Genomic DNA, 21,425 nt, shown 5'->3' with positions numbered 1-21,425 from the left:
AGATTCTAACTACTACAGCAGCTACACTGTGCTTTCAGTCCATCACGATTATCTCACTAAAATATGCAGTTCTTGTCCAGAGTACCAGGCCTCCTGCACACTGCTGTTTGTAGGAAGTGAAAAAAAAGGTTTTTAAGGCTGGTGGTAAAAACTGCACGTGTAGTGCAGCAATAATGATCAGCTCTCTGTTATTTCTACATAACAATTCATTCTTCCAGCTTTTTTTAACCTTTGGAATTGAACTCCCTTGATATTTACTTATTTTTCACATGCAGAATGTCTGCAGAAGCAATGACAGCTTGCAGGTAGTGTTTATCTCCGCCAAAAACTCCTGGATCAGATTTTCTGATTGGTTGATAATCCAGTGTCCTACGGCAAAAGTTCAGTTTGCTGAACCCCAGCGGACGATCAGACGCCTGAACGCTGGTACGCCAGAACAGCTTAAAATGCGCTGCTCTTGGCGCTCAAACATCCAGCTGGACCCTCAACGCTCTCCTCCATAGACTTTACATGTAAACCTAACGCCTCCAGTGTGAACACAGTTTTAGAGCACAGTTTAGTTTTTGGCTAGCATACCAGTGGTTATTGGCAGGACTCCTGTCTGTGTGTTTGTGTTCTGTGTTTGTCTCCCTTCCTCCACCAGGAGGCGCCTGGTTCTTGTCCCCCTCCTCACACACCTGCTGATGGTTTCCTCGTTAACGGAGTGTTCTTAAGCTGCTGACTGCCACTACCTCGACGCCAGAGTGTTTGCCAGTTTGGGGTACGCTAGCCAAGCTGAGTTTTGCTGAGTCAAACTGAGTTTTGTCAACCTGAGTCCTAACTGTGTTATTTTGTCCTTGCCTCTCGTCAGGAAGTCATCCTGCAAACTGGATTTTTTTCGGACCTTCTCGCCCTGGAAGGATCAACAGAGCTTCGAGCTGAGCTGGGGTTACAAATACGAGGTTTGGACCCACTTTCCCCAAGAGATCGTTTGAGCTTCACACTGAGAAAGTGATTCATCTCCACTACGACCCGTTCAAGTACCGCAGGAAATCTGAGTGGCAGTCAGCTTCTCCGTTCACCTTCAAACAATCGCATTCTGGGTAAACTCTGTTCCGCCCTCCACCAGATCCTCTTCTCCAAGTTCACGAATCAAATTTCCCACAGAGCCTGAACTAATCGCTGTGTCTTCCCCTCACTTTTCAGTTCCGGTTGAGCAGTGTTCAGAGCAACACTTCTCTCTGCATTATCTCTTCAATAAAACCTGTTAAACCTTTTCTCCTGGCCTCCCTGTTTGGTCTTCAGCATTTGGGTCTGAACTTAGTAAAATCATGACAGTTATCATATTTAATGTCTTTAACCTTCCAAATATATAAAAATATATATTATATACAGTATTATATATATTATATTCCGAATATAAATATATATTATTTATATATATATATATATATATATATTCCAAACATTGATCGTTGGCTAAAACACAAATCTATGTTTGTATCAACAGAAGAACCAGCTTAAAAAACACAAATCAAAAGCGATGCCGGACCCAGTGATGTTGGGATTGATCCAGATACCGCTGACCCTCCAACAGTCAATATCACTTAGCTGCCGAAGGATGCGTTTAAGCCTAACTGACTCAAGCTCCATCCCCAGTTAAATGAGCTGCTCCATCTGTAAAATGTACGGTCCTGTACCCTCTACCAGCAAAATCTTCAAAACCTCAACTTTGTGCCACCACTCTGACAGTGCTTCTTCCACTGCAGCAGCAAAAAGGAATATGAGGCATATTCAGCTAACAATCCACCGTGTGCAAGTGCAGCTTGAAGATGAAATAAAGGGGCTTCTTAAAACTGTTTACTTTGTTGCAGAAAATGAAATCGCCTAAGAAAAATTGTGCATATATATGCATTGATCTGAGGTAGGAATATATTAAGCTGCATAGGTAACCTGTTTTTTACTGGAAGTTTTTCCACCCTAAAAAATATGTTCTTTCTTTAATCCCGGAGTTAAATCAGAAAACCCGATCAAGCAAGGGAAAGGGTAAGAGGGAGCAGCTGAAACAACAGCTAGGAAAGCAAAAGGTGGAAAATGAAAGCGACATTTGATCTGAGGTTTGATTAGCACATTATAAGACCTGTAGTCATTAACTAATCATCCCCCCCAAATGTATAACCTCCCCATTGACCAATTACCAATTAATTTTTTAAATATGGAACCAATTTACAACAAACATCATCTGAAGACAATTCATCCGATCATACATACAGATTGGCTAAAAATGTTCTATTGAATGAAGACCAGCTGATCGCATTGAGTCATTGACTTTTCAGGATTTACTCCCCCTGGATCAGCCTGTGGCGACAGCAGACATTTGTTACCATTGTGTCGTTGACAGTACAGAACTCCCTCACACAGAGCATGCCTGCAGTGACAGCGAAGGGGAAAGACTATGAGATGGTTTTCATTTAAAAAAGGATGAAACACGGGACTAATAACTGAAAAACAGGTCCAATTCTGTCATTTATTATCAATCTAATCAGGCTGCTCTTTTACTTTTACTTGATGTAAATTTGTTTTGCAATCCCTCTAGTTTATCATAGAAGAATCAGACATTGTTAATTCAGCTTATTTTATGAGAAATAAATTAGAATGTACCATTTGTAGAGCTATACCGATTCATTGTAAATAAACTGACTTTATTCAACTGGATGTAAGTAGCAAAAAGAGTTTAGTGGTGAAATTATTAGTAAAAGTAATAGACAGAAATGCCTGTGAAATTCGTCTATGGACTATGGTAGAAAAGACTGTTAATAGCTTAAAGGCGATGGATTTATCTTCTGCCTAATGATGCAACATGTTGGTGTGGCTCATGTCAGAGGAATATGATGCACTGAAGGGTTTTTTTGAGTATTAAATTGGAACTCACCTCTCGTATGGTCCAGAAGTATTTGCCGGCCAGATCCTTCGGTGAGGCACAGGTCTCCAGGTCGTCCTCTCTGGTCAGCCTTCGAAGCCACACCAGCTCACAGTTACAGTGAAGAGGGTTCCCCCCGAAACTCAACACTAACGCTGTGAGAGGAGAACCCTTCATCTTGGCGTAGACCGGGATCCGGAGGAACAAGGGGTCTGGAGGTATTTTTTTCAGCTTGTTGGATGTCATATCCAGTCTGAAGGGGACAAAGCACAGATATCCTTGTTAATCTTCCCTACAGACATGTAAGGATTTCAGGGGAGAATTTAGGAAATTTGGGGCCCTTGGCAAAGACAGGCGGGGGGCCTTCTGAATTGAGAAGGCAACACATAAAACAGACCCATTATACAGATAGAGAAATTAATGGTCCCTCTGTTCTTGTCCATTTTCTTGTTGTTTTCCTCTCTATGTTTTGTACTCAGCTGACTTTTCATGCTGTCTCTAAACTTATTAAAGATTTTTTCCAAGCACTAATCCCACTTAGCTGATTGCTCCTTCCTGTGTTTCCAAAAAGGCGACAGCAAAAGTAAATAACCCAGTCCTTCTTTTCACTGTAGACAAGCCATGATCTGCTTATCTGTTCTCCATTTTTTATTTGGATCAAATAATAGCTGCATGAATCATGACAGCAGACAAGATAGAGGAGAGCAGGAGGCGGGGTTACCAATCTACTTGCTCGGGAGAGCAGAGTTCGCTGCTTTTAGATGTTGTTGCCAAAGTCTCCAGTAGCAGAAAAAGTTACTAGATTTGGCACTAGGTGTTTTTTCTTTTAATAAAAGTGCTAAAGGGGTCTAAAAAGTCGCTAGATATAGCGACAAAAGCGCTAAGTTGGCAACACTTCTCTTTGCATTTTTTGTTTTCAAATGGTTTGCTGCTGTCTGTTTGGACCTTTCTGAACATGTGCAGCAAACGGACTGATCCAATATGGTGGACACTGAAGTGTTATTTGTATTCTGATGGCATTTTTGCGAAAAGGTTTTTATCAAAAGCATAAATAATATGCACAAATAAGCAATAGTTGTATTAATCATACATGTATACAGAGTTTTATGGGCAACTGCCTCGTATTGCCTAATGGTAAATCCCCCCCTGATCGGTTTGATACATCTTCAGAAAATATTGTAATTATATTTGAGGATGAATTTAGTAACAAAACAAACATATTTGCTGTCTTAGGAGTAAATACGACTCAGAGAAATACAACTGGGAAAAGTAAAGTTGGTTTTCAGAACTTCTCATCTTCAAAGTAGTTTCAGTGTATTTTTTTGTCTTTGCTGAGGAGGGGAATGTCTTTGAAGTCAGATTTCACCGTTTAATTTCTTCAACCATCTCTTTCTCCTCGTCTCAGAAAGCTGCTATAAATATGAACCCAGGGGATGTAATTATTTGAAAATAAAAGCCAACATTTCTTTAAAGTCGAGGACTTGGCAGGTCCAGACAGATAAGGTGCAGAAGTGAGAAGAGGAGAATGATTCAGAGGAGGCAAGAAAAACACTAGTGACTCATTTCTCCCAAATCATATTCCTGGTTTTTGGTGCTGATGTTTTGTGCCAAAGGATGAAGTGGGAGGCGAGAGCAGATGGGTTATCGATCATTCAGGTGGGAGGCCGTATGAGAACGGGAAAGGGAGTGAGAAAGGGAGAGGCTAAGGATCAAATGAGATAAAGAGAGAGGTGTAGTAAATGGTTCTTCTCCGTCAGGCCCCAGTTATCTTTATCTACTTGGCTATATCAGGAAAGAGCTGAAAGAATCACAAATTTCTGCTGCTGCGTTATAAATCTTAAATCTGGTTCCATAAATGTCTCTGAATGGGAAATTTCTGTGATGGAAAACCCTCAGTATCCTGTTCTGGCTGCACTTTAACTTCAATTTCAGTCATGTGAAGGTTGATTTAGACACTGCAGCCTTTCCTCAGCTGGGAACCATGAATACTGAGAGCTGCTGTGGACAAAAATAAAGAGCGGAATAAAAAAGTCCAAATGTAATAAGGAAAAACGACGTCTGATAAATTATTGCTTTCTAACTTCCTTCTAATGTATAAAATGTCTAACCCTTGAATTAAACTCATTGATCCATTTCAGAGGTTAGAAACACATAGAGATAACCTGAGAACCAGACTACTAACTGAACCATGACAGAGATTCAGAACAAGAACCAGAACAATAGACTTAACCCAGATGCACAGAAATATTGATTAAAAACCCTCAAATGATTAAAAAACAATTAAGGACTTAAAAAAACACTTTAAGATCAGAATACTTGTTATAAAATGTTAAAAAACAAATATCTTTAATCAAACCTGTAAAAATGTTAAATAAATAAAACACAAATAATTCTCCAGCTGTCTACGGGCTGTCAGGAATCCAGTTTTTGTGGGTTGTTTCTGTGTTTCCTTTCCTCCTCCACCAGGTGGTGCCCCGTCCTCATTAGGCCTCACTGCACACCTGCAGCTCGTTGCCTCATTACCTGTGGAGTGTTCTTAGCTGCTGACTGCTACTACCTCGGGGCTGAGTGTTTGCCAGTTTTGGGTACTCTAGCCAAGCTGAGTTTGCTGAGTCAAACTGAGTTTATGTCAACCTGAGTTTTAATCATTGTTTTTTGTCTTTGCCTCTCGGCAGGAAGTCATCCTGCAAACTGGATTTTTCGGACCTTCTCTCCCTGGAAGGATCAACTGAGCTTCAAACTGAGCTGGGGATACAAACAAGAGGTTTGGATCCACTTTCCCCCAAGAGGTCGTTTGAGTTTCACACTGAGCAAGGGATTCATCTGCACCAGAGCCCATTCAAGTACCGCAGGAAATCTGAGTGGCAGTCAGCTTCTCTGTTCACCAAGGAACAACCACAGTCTGAGTAAACCCTATGCGCCCAACATCAAAAAAGACAATCACTGGAACATCCCACACAGACTGGATTCTATAAAGGACACCATTTCTGGAAACGTGAGTCTGCAACCTATTGCTCCTCTTCAAGCCAAAGAATCTAATTTCCCACTGAGCCTGAACTAACCGCAGTGTCTTCCCCTCACCTTTCAGTTCCGGTTGAGCAGTGTTCAGAGCAGCATTGGACTCATGTCATTATACTAATAAACCAGTTAAACTTTTCCCTGGTCTCTCTGTTTGGTCTTCTGCATTTTGGGTCTGAACTTTAGTAAAATCATGACACGGAGAAGAGGCGGGGTACACCCTGGACAGGTCATCAGTCCATCGCAGGGCAACACAGAACAAACAACGGTCCCCACACACTCACATAAGGATAATTTAGAGAAGCCAATTAACCTAACAGTCATGTTTTTTGGACTGTTGGAGGAAGCCGGAGTACCTGGAGAGAACCCTCGGATGCTCAGGGAGAACATGTAAATTCCATGCAGAAAGACCCCGAGCCTGTAATCACACCCAGGACCTTCTTGCTGCAAGGCAGCAGTTTTACCCACTGTACCACTGAGCTGCCCTAATCCAACATAAATAAACTGAAATATTACTTTAAAGTCTGTACCCCCTCCTCCCTCAGAGAGCGGTAATGTCAGGCTGAATGATCTCTAATATATTGTTCTCTGGGTTTGGGTTAAAACTGTTTCGGTATATTAAACGTCACTATTTACACTCTATAACTGAATATCTGATGTTTTTACAACCTGTAAGCTCTACTGTCAGACATCCTGTTGTGATGAGACCCACGTGAGGCTGAAAAGAGCTCTAATTTTACTGATATTTTCCTGGGTTCTGCAGACTGACAGTAGATGACTTACCAGACTCCATTATTTTCTCATTAGAGGCTGCTTTATCCGAGGTAAGATATTTCTTTACAGACAAGGCTGTCATTTTGTTGTAATTAAACAGGAAATGTATCCTTATGAAAAACTACTTCTGCAAACGGAGAGCCTCCCATCCAAATTCATCCAGATGTTGCTCAGATGATCTTCTAGTTTCCTCCATTTAAGAAATGGCTCAAGTTCTTCAAGGAAACCATTTAACTGATTGGACCAGCTGAATTTGGCTGTCAGGTCATTATGGGTATAATAATTATCAAGATTTGTTTTCATTTGATGCAATAATTTTAGAGATAAATTGTCGGAGATTATACATTATAAAAAGTGACTAAATGGAACCGAAGCAGAACAGACAGTAATTTGAATGAACTTATTGTTTTAAAGTGGGAGGAAAAATAAATCTTCTGATGCTGTTATAATATGTGAGGAATCAATGTTCTCACACACATCTGCATTTACAGTAGAAAGGGCAAGCTTATGTTCAAGGTTATATGAGCAACACGCGGTGGAATTCAAGTTTTGGGGACTTAACAATGACTGTGACTGCAGTCACTGGAAAAAAAAAAAACCTCGCTACACCTGGGTGTGGTGTGAGGAAGGAGGGATTTCTCTGAAATCACAAAGGCAATAAAACTGCAGCTCTCTAGTATACCTGAAGACTTCTCATTACAGATGTAGCCATTTCAAATTTCCCCCCTTTCCTTGATGGCCTCTTGGCTGGTCCTTGGCTGGTCCTCTACAATTCGATTTTAAACATCGATCTTTGTACTAAAATATTCTTTCTGTCATGATTTGTGGACATAAAGATCAAAAGAGAAGCGTTATATCCTGTTCAGACTGTGTAATTCAGTAAAAGGGTGCAGTCATAGTAAATAAAATGCACGCCCAGGAAAAGGCCGGTGGCTGGAAGTTGGAGGGGATTTGGCAGGTAGTCGCATTGGAGGGGGCTGCCATTCAGCTGGTGTTTGACTGGGAATGGACATTTTGAATGGCTGCTACTGTAAGTAAAAAAAAGACCTCCTAAACTCTGAAAGACTTTAAATCTAAAATTTGACCAATAAATGACAGCAAAACATTCCAATAAAATGATAACAAATTAGTGATCATAAACTGATTCGAGACAGGCTGATGGAGGCACAATGGTGGGTTGAGGAATTTAATAAAAATAAACTTGCCTCAAGAGGTGGGTAACAAAAAGGGATGGAAAGGCATCACAAACATATATCAAATATAAAATGTGCATGACGTTTTGGATGAAAACACAGCTACTGACTAGAGTCCTGATCAACATGGCCTGGGCTGAATGATGCCTCTCAAACAGTTATTACACATCTTCAACTATCTGTGACATAAAGGCTGCCATGAAACACCATAATCATAAACCTAAAGGTGACTTTGCTGAATCATCAACGCCTTAGAGCACGGGCGACCCACAGGGTTCACAAAATTCATCATGTCAAAGTCTGATACACCTCAGCAACAAGACTCAGTTTTATCATGTTCATTGTCTGTGACTCCTTTTAGTGAAATATGGCCAAAGAGAGCAGATCTGGAGTTCCTCAAGGCTCTGTTTTCAGTTCAGTTATATTTTCAATCATTATCTTGTAACAAATGTCCTGAAAAGCGAATCTGATGTTAGCTACCAATCCCTTAAATACTGAGCAGGTGGCGTAAAGTACAAGAGCTGTTTCTATAGCCAAAGATGGTTTTATGTCTTAAGCCGGAGATGAATTAGAGAACATACATTACTTTGCTCTGCTTTTGAGACAAAACTTAAAAAACGATATAAAGGGAAAACATCCTATCAAAGCAAGAGGGGAAAAAAACTAAACAGTGTTCAGATAGCTATGGAAACATGCTTTTAATCTAGAAAGTGTTTTTACTTTTTACTCCACTGCTCTTTGGTTTAGAATCAGGGGGAGGGGAGCACAGGATAAATACTTGTAAAAAAAAATGTTTAAGGTCAGTTGAAATAATACTAGTTCAGTATTTTAAGGTTTTAAACTAAACTCAAGCATCCAAATGAATCATTTACTTTCTCTCTGCTTTTTAATAAAAAAAATTAATTTAACTGGAATTTCTTTCCCGATCTCTGAGCTCACATAAATGTTATTTTCACTATGGACACATTATGAAAAACATGATCTTCATCAGAGGAAGATTCAGGCTGAAATTGTTTTAATTGGAGTAACTTGAAGAGCATTGAAAGCTGGAAGTTTTGCAGTAGGTGGATCCATTCGTTTTTCATTTCCAATGTGGTGCCAGCAGCAGAAAATCAAATGATACAACCTTAAAAAAAAACATTTTAGAAATGCAGAATGAATCCACATAATTCTCCCAGTTTAATGGATAAATGTGATAAAAGATAAATTAAATTATAAGTCCTTATATAGAACGTCTTTATCACCCAACGTAACAAACACTGCATGACCCACTTCTAGACAGAACAAAGAGCCTAAAAACAGAACCACAGTTTTTCTATCAGCTGAATTTGCAACAGTTAGTTGAAGAGATCCAAAGCTGAGTGGTAGCAGAGCCCAAAGACTGCATCGTGTGAAGAGAATTGCTAAGGTTTTGCATTCTGCCCAAGTGCTGTGATCTGAGACATACCTGGCCAGTTTGTGGAGATTAGAGAAGATTCCCTCAGGGACGCTCTCAATCAGGTTGTGGTCCAGGCTCAGGGTGTTGACGCTGACCAGCAGAGCAATGGTGTCCCAGGGGATGTCCACCAGGTTGTTGTAACTCAGGTCCAGGTCCTCCAGGGTCTCCAGGAAGTCCTGCAGGCAGGGTGGCATTGCACACTGTGAGCATCATGCACATTTAACCAATGCAGAGGAAGTTTCCACTTTAACTGACAGGTTAAAAAAACAAAAGGACATCTACAGAGTGGCTCTAATCATCATAAAAAATATTCTCTGAAATGGTAACAGAATAAAACGAAATATAAAAACTCTTCAGATGACCCCAGAAATGTCAGAAAATAACTGCTTCTTCAATCGTTTTTATGTCAGAAGCACTGATTATCTTCTAAATCACTGCTTTTATAAGAAGATGAAAATAATATGCATGAAAATTTTTTAATGCTCATCAAAAACAAACAAAAAAATTTGCATGACATAAAAACATTTAAACAAACTATGGATTGTTAAAGAAAAATGATTATTTTTTAGACTTTAATACAGTTAATCTTATGGCATGTGTAAACACTCTCACTTGAACATATTTCTTAATTTTGAACAAGGCTGTGTTAATGATTTAAAACTACTAATGGATAAGTATTTAGACCACCAGCCCATAGAATGAGTATCTCCTGGGGGGTGAATAACAGTTAAGCCTGCAGGAGAGATTTCTGCTTGGTTTACAGAAGGTCAAAAGTCTTCCAGAATAAACAACCAGGGATGGTGAGGTCCCCCGCATTCCACAAGCTGTCTGTGAGAGCTTATCTTGTGTTTTATGACTTTAGGAATTCTAGATGCCAGGACAAGCTTTCCGCCTTTTCTTGTTAAAACAAAGAAGCAAATGACCCCAGATGTTTGCAGTAAATAAGGGGAAGCCCTAGCAGTGTCAGAGATGGCGTTTGGTTGGAGGACCGAGGGCCAGCCCCTTTTTGAATGGATTAGATACAAGAGGATAAAGCTTTCTAAATAGAAGGAAAAGATCAGATTTTGCTCTTGCAAACTCTCCAAAGATGTCTTGTACGTCTTTGCTTTTTTTCCTCCTATGTCAGGTAATGGAATGTATGTCTCTGTTGTTCTGCAGTTTCTGGTGTAGGTTTGTGCATTGTCTTATTTCTAAGTTTATGCATTGTCTTATATTGGATTAAACTCTGTAATTCTGTGATGTCAACACGCAATGTTGGTTTTATTACCAAACGCAGCTCGCCGAGTGGACCTGGGGAAGGGAAGAATCAGAAGCCAACCTTTTTCCAAAGTTAACTATGTTAGAATATTTTCTTCCTTTACAATTGGGGGCTCGTGCCGGTTCTGGAATCTCGGCGCGCGGCTGTTTGGTCCTGATTGATCCGTTTCGGCCCGACGCTTCGGTGTGGTAAGACAGTATTTGATTATTTTTCAGTTGTCTGAAGCGCCGTGTGGTCGGACCGGGGCTGATTTGCTGTGTGCGGCCTCACAGAATTCAGAAGCTGCAGAGGTAGATAGGATCCCTCCTAAATGAGTCGGTTGTTTAAGGATTTGAATAAATACACATTACAGGGAACTGTGGCTAGTTCAAACAGAGCCTTTACGTTAACTCTGACTTAAGCTGGGTTTTTTAAAAGAAGGTTTTATTGATTGATTAATTAATTAATTGATTAATTAATAAAGATTAATTTATTCTTTTTACCCTGAGGAGCAATGCCTGGGCCTCTAGAAAAAGTATTTTGGAAATTTGTGTATTGGTTAGTTTTGGCTTGTATCAGCCGGAGATTTCGACTCATCTCCAGTGGACTTATAATTATTTGGGTTAATTGGATCGAGTTGTATCACTCATGGAAAAGGACTAATAGCAGGTTAATTGGACCGAGTTGTATCACTCGTGGGAAAAGGACTAATAGCAGGTTGGATCACCTTTCTTTGGCACCCTTAAGCGGGTTGCTTATAGTATAAAGGACTAAAATAAATTATTTGATTTAATACGGGTTCAATCGCTCTCCCCAGCTGAAAAAGAAAAAACCTTTTGTCACTGGGCGGATTGAGTGATCGAATAAACTAAATTGAGGCTTATTTTCGCCTCGAGCTTGACCCAGCTCTGAAGTGTAGGACTGGGAAGTTGAAATGAGAATAAAAGGGATTTGTAAAATTGAAATTGGACAATTAAAAGATGCGTCATACATTCTTTTAGCCGGCTCCTGACGTTTTCTTTTCTTTTTTTCTGTCTTTTCATGACTGAACTACAACGTTGTCTGTGTTTCTGTGTTTTGTATGTTTCTTTGTGTTTGTGGCTGTGTGTCTGTCTTCCCCCGTTATACTGTAGCCTATGTCCCACCACGCGCTGCTGTCTATTCGTCTGTCTGTGTCTGAATTGTGCTGAGATTGTGCGGAAGTGATTTGTGTTTCAAGATTGTGTTCTGAAATATTGTTAAATATTTTTGCTGGATGTTGTATTACTAACTTTCTGTTAAAATGTGCTTCTGTGGGACAGAGGTGTCTCCGTTTTGGATGCAAGTTTTGTTTCACAGCAGGGGGACTGATTGACCCCCCTTATTTGCATTTTGGGAGTGCTTCAGTTCTGTGCTATTTCCAGCTCACGCTTTCAGGATTCTTGGATTTTGATGTGAATTGCTTTAGGACTGTATTTTGTGTTGAAATGAAAAGTACAAAATAACAGATTTACAGATGTTTTTACTTTCTCAGCGGGTGAAATGTGTTGCATCAGTTCCAGGCTAGAGCACTGGAATGATCCAATTGTTTATTATAATACTGTAAAATTGACAATCACTTAAATTTCTAGGTTTCCTGACACAGGAGGGAACACCCTCACTGATTGGAACAGGAGAACATATGGATGTTTTTCTGCTTAACAGTGTTTTCTACACTGTTAATGTGGGACATGTTGAAACACTAATGAATGACTTTGTTTCTTGTAGGACGATCTTCGTGTGCAGCCCATTTCGCATATTACATGACCACATGAACGGTTTTTGGGTTTTCCTACAGGGGGTCTAGGTAGCCATTTAATAACAGTGGGCTATCATGAAATACGGTTGTGTGTATAATTTGGAGTTTTTAAAAAGGTTCACTCAAAACTGAACAATATTAGAACTATTGGATAATAATGTCTTTTTATTATTTTTTTCAACCATGGTGTTATAATATTTGTGTTAAGACTTTTACAGGATGAATTTTGGTTTGAAATCTGGGGTAACATCCTGCATCTTTCTTACAATGTGTTGATGAGTCTGCTTGAGTGTGAATGAGAGTGAATGTGTAGGCAGATGGCTTTTAATGGGTTTTAGGATGCTCTATGTAAACATGACCTCAGTTTAGTGTGTAGCTGTGTGATATTTTTCTTATTTTAAACTATTTAGGTACACTGAAGGTTTTGTTTCATAAATATGTTTTTATTACTGCTTTAAGGGACAATTTTAAGGTAATGACGATTTCATATTTTGCTGTCACGATCTGGTTAAAGCTGAATCATCTGCTTGTGCAGTGAAATTAATATGAAACGAGAATTCAGCCTTGGCTTAAAGCAGATAGATGTAGTTATTAGGAAATTGTGTTATCCACTTTGACTAACAACACTAACAAACTAACCTAAATTCTAACTAAATAAACTTGGTTTATATTTCATATGGGTGACTGATTGGACATGTTGAAATTTTAGCATAATGGGGGTAAGTTCTTCCATTTTTGTTTTTCCACCTCTAAATTGTTTTTCTTTTGGAAATAAGAAAACACAGGGGGATGTTATAAAGATAAGACATTACAGATGGAACTTTGAAATTTACATAATCTCAGTCTAGTTTGAATACTAGATGGAAGATTTGGAGAAATGGTGGAACATCTTATGATATTTTGGTTTTTCAGCAAATTATTATATAAAAGTGACATAGATTCCAAATTGTTTTCAAAATGGGAATTTTATTATATCAACAGGGGGAGAAGCAGAAGTAGACCCTAATTCCTGGTAAATTTTTGGATATGGTTAATGGTAAATTAGTTAATCAATAATTTTGATTTTTTCGATTCAACAATAGTGAATTATGGATTTCTTTAATGTAGAGTCATATGGCCTTCCTGCTTTACTACAATATGGTGTATGTGATATAGAAGCTTCTACTAAATTAGATTTGATCATCTCAAATTGAACGGTTTCAAATAACATCTATGCCATGTTTATTTACATTTAAAATTGTTGATAGATTTCTGCATCACTGCTGACTTTGATTATATACAGTTGGGTGTAAATTGTTAATTTTGAGGAAAATTTTGGTTAAAACTGCTATGAAATTCAGATAAAATGTAAAGGATTTCTGAAATTTTGAAATAGGACTTTGTCTTGAAGCGTGGGACAATGATGAGGATGTTTGGTATTTAGTAGAACAATATGCAATTCATAATTATTTGACCAAGGGCAATTCCATCACAACTTTTATAAGTATCAGTACTTGGACATTCTAGAGTTTGTTCTAATTCTTTAATGAGTTTGTGAGGTTGTGATTTTAGAATTTGTAGTTGATATTTGGCACAAGCAGAGTGAATGTCATCGAGGTATTGACGTTTATTGATTTTGAACAGTAAGTGTCATTATTTTCTTAATTCTGGCACATCCGATCGTGGACTATTTTAACAAATTTCTATCTATTCTTTTTGCAGTTCAGGATTTGGGGCAGTTGGCCGTTTGTGCTATAACAACAACAAATCTAGCGCCACACGGGAGGAGGCATCACAAGATAAATTTTATTTATGATAGTGAAAGTAACAAAATGTGGCAAATATAAGTTTTGCTTTTTAATTACTTTGTATTATTTTTTCTCTGGCAGTTCTCCTTCCTTCTGACTTGATGGCGATCTTGGGGGAAGGGTCTTTTAAGCTCAGAGATCATGGGAAGATGTATTTGAAGGGATCTTCTTGATTACCGCATCAGGCCGCTGTTGTTGCTGAACAAAGACATGATGATGCTGAACTAGGCCCATCTTCTGCTGGACTGTTGTATGAAAGCCGAACGCTGTTGAGCGATTACGAAGGTCAGTGAAAGCGAACTGTTCTCCTGCTGTACATGATGATGCTGCACGTGATTGCAAAGTGCTGCTCATAGGACCTGGCAACAGATGTCTCCTTTGACTGTTGCTTTTCATGCCTGGCTGAAAACAAAAGGGACTCAAGCGTTATCTGGGGGAGTCTTCTATGGCTGGGAATCAGCAGTGAGTCGGGACCACAAAGATCATAGACAAACCCGGACGGGGGCTTCAGTAGATGACTGGTCTGCTGGTTTCTATGTCCTGCTCTGTCGACCACGAAAGGCTGACCAAAGTTCATCAAAGCGGGACTGTATCCAGATGTTTCTGCACTGCTGGAATGACTGCTTCTCTAGACACGTTCTGATTCAGCAGATAAAGAATTGGGGCATGGCAAGTCGCTCAGCGGTGGTCCTGTTGTGTGTTCTCATGTTTGATCCTGGATTCTCACCTCTGATCATGTGACCTGGGCGCCAAGGCCCACTCCTGGGGTTCCCTTCAGTCTGCAGGTTGGAGACGAAATGGGTGCCAACAATACTTGGTAGTGGTGAATAAGTTTTTTTAATTTTTGTAGTGTGTGATGCCATTGTTCTCTTCTTATTTTAGATATAGCACTGAGGCGCCCTGTTTTCTTCACGTCCTGCAGCCCTGCAGTGTAATTCTAGGTGTTGAGGACAACCCCATCTCCTGGGGTCAGAGGTTTTACGATGCAGTTAGGGGTTGGTGTGCACCAACTGTTACGACACTGCATTCCTCCATGATTCACTCTGTTTGTCTCACAAAATGCTAGTGTGTCTTTTTCCCTTCCTGCCTGAAAAGAATGGGCAGGGACTAACTATTGCAATTACATTTTTTTTTAACTATAGCTGAATTGCATTGTGTGTTACGCTTCATCTACTAAGGAAGATGATCTAAATTTTTATTTACATAGTACAGTGGCTACCATTCAGTAAAACTAAATTTAAATTTAAATGGAATTTGAAATTAAGGTGTTAAAGTGGATTGATGGGTGTCTATAGACTGACTTACTGAGCAAATGACACCAAGTTCTGTGTTGATTTCATAAATTTAATCAAACATTAAATTCTTTGATTGAGGTGTGCAGATTGTAACAGTTACGGGGACACCATGTTTGAATTGCATCCAACTGTGTTACATGAGGCTAAAGTTAGTGGTGATAGCGGATTTCATCTCAATGAGTTGTATAGGATTTTTATTGTATTCTATGACAGAACATTTGTTCTGTTATAGAAACAGGGGGACATGAATGGAATTGATCTGATAGGCAAATTTTTAGTTTGGATCTCTCAGGGACGTGGCTAGACCTATTTTAGGGTGGCTGAAGTCATCCCTTCGTTGGTATTAGCCACCCCATAATTATTTTGCGATTTTTATTGTTATTTTTTTATTTATTGATTTTTTTTCCATATAACCCCAAACAATTGCAGTAAAGCACTGAAAACGAGCCACCAAGAAGGCAAGTTAATCTGAAGATAAGTTCCTGTTAGTTTATTTACAAACACAATTATTTATACAATTATTAATATCGTTAGGATATTCATTTCCTTCATTGGCTCCGCGTCCAGCGTCACGTCACGTGGTACACGGCCATCAACTGGACCATAGCAGCTGTGCAGTGCAGCAACAGCGCGCCCTTTGAATCTCCACACAGTCATCGAGCTTGATTAGGAAAGTTATGGTTGCGTGCAGATACATACGGTGAGTTTGCCATTTGATGTCAGCGGTTTACATTTTCTTCACTTTACCTGGAGTGAGGAAAGAGACAATATAGGCCTAATAGCTTGTTTGATTCAGTAGGAATTACGTTACCATGGTGAACAAAGTCAGTGGTGTGGGAAAACACGATGTTGTTGTAGCCTACTAGCATCATTATAATAGTTTTGTCACAGGAGCAGTGATGGGCAGTAGCGCCGCTACATGTAGCGAAGCTATTAGTTTAACTACATTTTCAAGTAGCTTGACCGTAGCGTCGCTGCTTTATTTATCAAGTAACTTTCCTGTAGCGACGTTATTGTTTTGATCAAGTAGCGACGTAGCGTCCACAAACGCTACAAAATCCAGGGCAAAACTAAGAAATTAAACCAGGTTTTCTATTTCTAAACAACAATCAGCCACAAAACTACTGTAAATAGCAGTTTCAGCTGACGCTTTATAAGTGGCGTAGTAGCACAGGCACACTCCGTAGGGTTAAACAAGCGCACCTTTTCCGAGGCTGTCGTTCTATTGGCTGGAAAGGTTGCTAGGCAACGATCCAACTGCAGTCTGAGAGAGCAAAACAAATCCGCAAGCAGAGCGTAACTGAGACCCGTGCAGAGCGGAGATGGAGGCAAGCGAGAGGAAAAAATATCTGTGATAATATAGAAAATATCTGTTTAAATCTGAGAGAAGAAACAAAGATTTTTGAGAGAAGAGAAAATATTTGAGAGAGAGCGCATGTTTTGAGTGTGAGCATTATAAGTTTTGAGTGCAAGAAGATGAAATTCTTTTCTCTAATTGAAGTTATGTGCTCTTGCATTATGGCAGGATAATTCTCCCATATCTATGTGCCACCAGTCTGATAGGGCGACACTGTGTGATATGGTAGTGCTTCCTTGGGTTGACTATAGTTCTAAGTTGTACGTTTCATATACTGTTGATTTTGTGTTTTCATTAATACATTGTACTTAAAAATACTTCCTTTATTTGCATTAAAACTTTGTCAGACTGATGTGAAAAAGTCTCAAGGATATCCTTCTTTGCAATGATGCTATTGCCTATTGCCTACTGTCCATTTATGCAACTTGTATTTTGTGGTTAAACTTTAGATTAAGCAGAAATCTATCAAAGATAATGCTGCATTTATTGTTAAGTTCCTCACATATATGTGTTTCTCTCTGTGCCAGGTGTAGAGAAAGACATGCCAAAGTCCAGGTCACACACACACAACAAGCACACACACAGAAACAGGGTTATTGCAAAGCAGACAGGGGTTCCTGACAGGTTGTGGGTGCAGGGGAGATGGGGAAAGATGAATGGCCAGGTTAAGGGTTTATGAAGATGTTGGGAGTCTGTTGGTTAGACAACTGTCTTCTGTAGAAGGTTTCCATTATGATGAGTGGCGAACCACTTGCCTTCTTCCATTTATGCAGTAATGCATGGCACCTACCATTTACTCTTTGTAATTTAGCACATTTTAACTGGTGTAGTTTAGTTGGTGAAGTAGCATTAGTGAGGGAAGTGTTTCCCAGGTATGTTGCTCTTAAAATAATGAATTTATAGACAGCGCCTTAGAAAGTGCACTGAAAAAATTTCGGCGCGCGCTGCGCGCGCGCAATATCTTACCTAGGGGCTAAGCCACCCATGTCTCTCAAACCTAGTGACGGCCCTGGGATCTCTGCATTTACTTTTCGGAAAAAGAGGTTATTGAAGTTAAATCAAAATACATTAAATGTTTTACGGTGTATTACCAGCATTAAAGATGAGCTAACTATTTGGATATGAAATAAGTAAAATGTATAAATTGAATATACTTAACAAAATATTGACTATCAAATAATTTATATAAAATAGTGTTCTTAAACTAAGGAAGGTGATCATTGGATTGTTGTATCGCTATTCATATGTTTTAAAATAAGTTGTTTAACTAAGACATCCAGGAAGGTCTAAACTAAAGATTTACATCATTTAATAAATTTAGCTGTATTGAATCTCTCTCCAAAACTGAAAAGGCATTGATAATTGATAAACAATATAAAAAGGGTAATACATTATTCAATTAAATATTTTATAAATAGGTTTTCAAATGAATAAATGGATCAAAGGTAAAAATGGTTGAAATTTTCGGGATTTAAAATATGATTGGAATAAAGTAGGTCATTTTTGATATTTAGTGACTCATGTAAAGCAGGCTGATCATTCTTTAAGGTTTTAAAAAATAGAAAATATGATGATTGAAATTAAATTGGTCTAAATTGGAGATTTACAAATTAACAGTTATGGAACTGCTTCTAAAATACAGTTAAGTTTTGGGTTTAACATGATAGGAAACTTTCATTTCTCATGTAGGCCTTATATAAAAAGAGGGTCAAAGGATTGATAAAATACAACTCCAAAGTAGCAGATTTATAATACAAAAGGAAGACAGTGAAGCTGTCATAAAGTGTAGGATCAATTATTAACCAATCAACAGGGTTCTCTCCATATGAGCTCCAGACAGGACGGATGTTTCCAGGACCTGCTACCCGCATTCCAGGATGGAAAGGTAAGCTTGCACATTTATCTCATAAAGATTTTTTCAATGAGTTACAGGTCCTGGCAGCAGAATTTACAAAATACCAGACGTCACAGGAACGTCCAGGCTCGGGATCAGTTCGGGGAATCGACTGGGTGCGCCTGATGGTCATCAAAAGAAAGTGGTCTGAACCTCGCTTCGCCAGACCATACCGAGTCGTGGAGAGTACATCTCATGCTGTCCGTCTACAAGAGAGAAGGAGACACGTGGTTCCATTGGAGTCAGTGCACATCAGCTGAGGACAACCGAGGAGGAACACGTGAAGGATCCAGCTACAAGATCATCATTAACTTATCTTCTTTTTATTGCGTGTTTTCGTTTTTGCGAACTCTTCAAGAACATTCGTTTCTTTTTGCGCGTATTTTTGGATCGTTTCCTGACGAAGAATTCATATTCATTTTTGAAAGACTATCGAAGGAGCATAGAGACGAACTCTAACTTCTTATTGTTGAATTGTGAAAAAAAGAAAAAAAAGGTCTTTTGTAATTTTTATGTGTTTATGATGTATTTTTTATGTTGTTATTGTTTTGTATTGACAAATTGTAATTTTTGTGGCGAGTATTGTCTTTTGAGTCTGCTGAGCATTTTTTGGTAATTTCGAGATATCTTGCTTTGGTTTTCTAATTTTATACTTGGGCTAATATTTCTATTGTGTGTTTTCTTCTATTGACATAACTGAGTTTTATTATTTTTCATGTTTGATAAGTGAAATGTATTTTTAGTTTAGTTTTTACTGGTTAAAATTTTGTGGTTCATCAGGTGAGTATTAAATTGTTGGACAGCGCAAGATACATTTGATAAGTTTAGATTATGGAGTTCAGCTTCAGACACATGGCCTGGCAGGGGACCTAGGAGGTGCTGTTTAAAAAGGGGACTGTTATAAAATTGGGCTAATGTTTTAGTTTTTTAGTATACTAAATAGTTTTTTGGTTCCTCTATTAGAAGGCTTAATCATTTTATTTGTGAGGTCTGTATGTCTCAGACCTCAAAACGGGGACTGTTAAAGAAAAATGATTATTTTTTAGACTTTAATACAGTTAATCTTATGGCATGTGTAAACACTCTCACTTGAACATATTTCTTAATTTTGAACAAGGCTGTGTTAATGATTTAAAACTACTAATGGATAAGTATTTAGACCACCAGCCCATAGAATGAGTATCTCCTGGGGGGTGAATAACAGTTAAGCCTGCAGGAGAGATTTCTGCTTGGTTTACAGAAGGTCAAAAGTCTTCCAGAATAAACAACCAGGGATGGTGAGCCCCCCGCATTCCACAAGCTGTCTGTGAGAGCTTATCTTGTGTTTTATGACTTTAGGAATTCTAGATGCCAGGACAAGCTTTCCGCCTTTTCTTGTTAAAACAAAGAAGCAAATGACCCCAGATGTTTGCAGTAAATAAGGGGAAGCCCTAGCAGTGTCAGAGATGGCGTTTGGTTGGAGGACCGAGGGCCAGCCCCTTTTTGAATGGATTAGATACAAGAGGATAAAGCTTTCTAAATAGAAGGAAAAGATCAGATTTTGCTCTTGCAAACTCTCCAAAGATGTCTTGTACGTCTTTGCTTTTTTTCCTCCTATGTCAGGTAATGGAATGTATGTCTCTGTTGTTCTGCAGTTTCTGGTGTAGGTTTGTGCATTGTCTTATTTCTAAGTTTATGCATTGTCTTATATTGGATTAAACTCTGTAATTCTGTGATGTCAACACGCAATGTTGGTTTTATTACCAAACGCAGCTCGCCGAGTGGACCTGGGGAAGGGAAGAATCAGAAGCCAACCTTTTTCCAAAGTTAACTATGTTAGAATATTTTCTTCCTTTACAGGATCATCCACAAATCATCAGTTCTATGTCTCGAGTTCTGAGTCTCCACTACTGTGGCCCCCCGTACGGTAAAGTATTATACATTTCCCCACTTTCCTTGATGGACCCTTGTCTGGTCCTTGGCTGGTCCCCTACAATTTCTTTTTAAACATCAATCTTTGTACTAAAATATTCTTTCTGTAATGATTTGCAGACATTAAGATCTGAATAGAAGTGTCATCTCCTGGTCAGACGCTGTAACTTAGTGGAAAGGTGGAGTCAGATTTAAAAAAATGAATATACAAGAGGGGGGTCACTCCAGGGGCTGGAAGTTGGGGGGGATATTGCTGGGAGTTGCAGGGAAGTGGGCTGTCATTAGGCTGGGAAGGGCCATTTTGAATGGCTGCTACTGTATTTTTCGTACTGCAGTTTAGATAAATGTTACACTATCTGGCTTCTAAAGAGTTACCAAGAAAATAAATTCATTAATTCATTAGAAATAAGTTAAAGAAGAACCAGAGAAAAAGATGGAAATGCAGTTAAAAGGAACAGCAAAAATAGTGAAGCTCAACAAAAAAAAAGAAAACTCTGAAAATAAATAGAAAACTCTGAATGAAGAACTGAAGACTGCTGCGGTTAATGGGCCTTAGAAACAGGCTTCAGTGGAGAGATAATATGAGAAATGAAGATAAATAGCAGGGAGTTAACTGATCCTGGTCAATGGTGACCAATCAGAGCATGTTGTTTTCTCTAATCATCTCCATGTTATTCACACAGCTTTGCACAGCTTACATCAGGATGGAAAACAGGGCAGCTTGTTGATCTGCCAACATGGACTTGTCAGGGCTCTAATTACTCTCATAATGCACATAATTAGGACACTCTCTGATTTTTATAATTCCTCAGCTTTCATCGCAACAACTGGTGCTTGCTTTCTAT

The 21,425-nt window shown here is 38.9% G+C and overlaps 1 protein-coding gene across 6 annotated transcripts in view; it reads right to left on the bottom strand.

Moving 5' to 3' along the window:
- The window catches only part of si:cabz01090165.1 (uncharacterized protein LOC100333421 homolog), a 472,423-nt gene that overhangs the window by 77,471 nt on the left and 373,527 nt on the right, over positions 1-21,425 (bottom strand). For all 6 annotated transcript variants that reach the window (XM_038285977.1, XM_038285979.1, XM_038285980.1 and 3 more), the window contains 2 exons: positions 9,332-9,498; positions 2,912-3,152 (listed from right to left, as the gene is read on the bottom strand). In XM_038285977.1, coding sequence (XP_038141905.1) covers positions 2,912-3,152; positions 9,332-9,498 — 408 coding nt within the window. The remainder of the gene's footprint in view (positions 1-2,911; positions 3,153-9,331; positions 9,499-21,425) is intronic.

Source organism: Cyprinodon tularosa, unplaced genomic scaffold (assembly GCF_016077235.1).
Source record: "Cyprinodon tularosa strain WSP-4 unplaced genomic scaffold, ASM1607723v1 ctg219, whole genome shotgun sequence".
NCBI classification, from domain to species: domain Eukaryota; kingdom Metazoa; phylum Chordata; class Actinopteri; order Cyprinodontiformes; family Cyprinodontidae; genus Cyprinodon; species Cyprinodon tularosa.
This window is presented reverse-complemented; position numbering and strand designations above follow the sequence as displayed.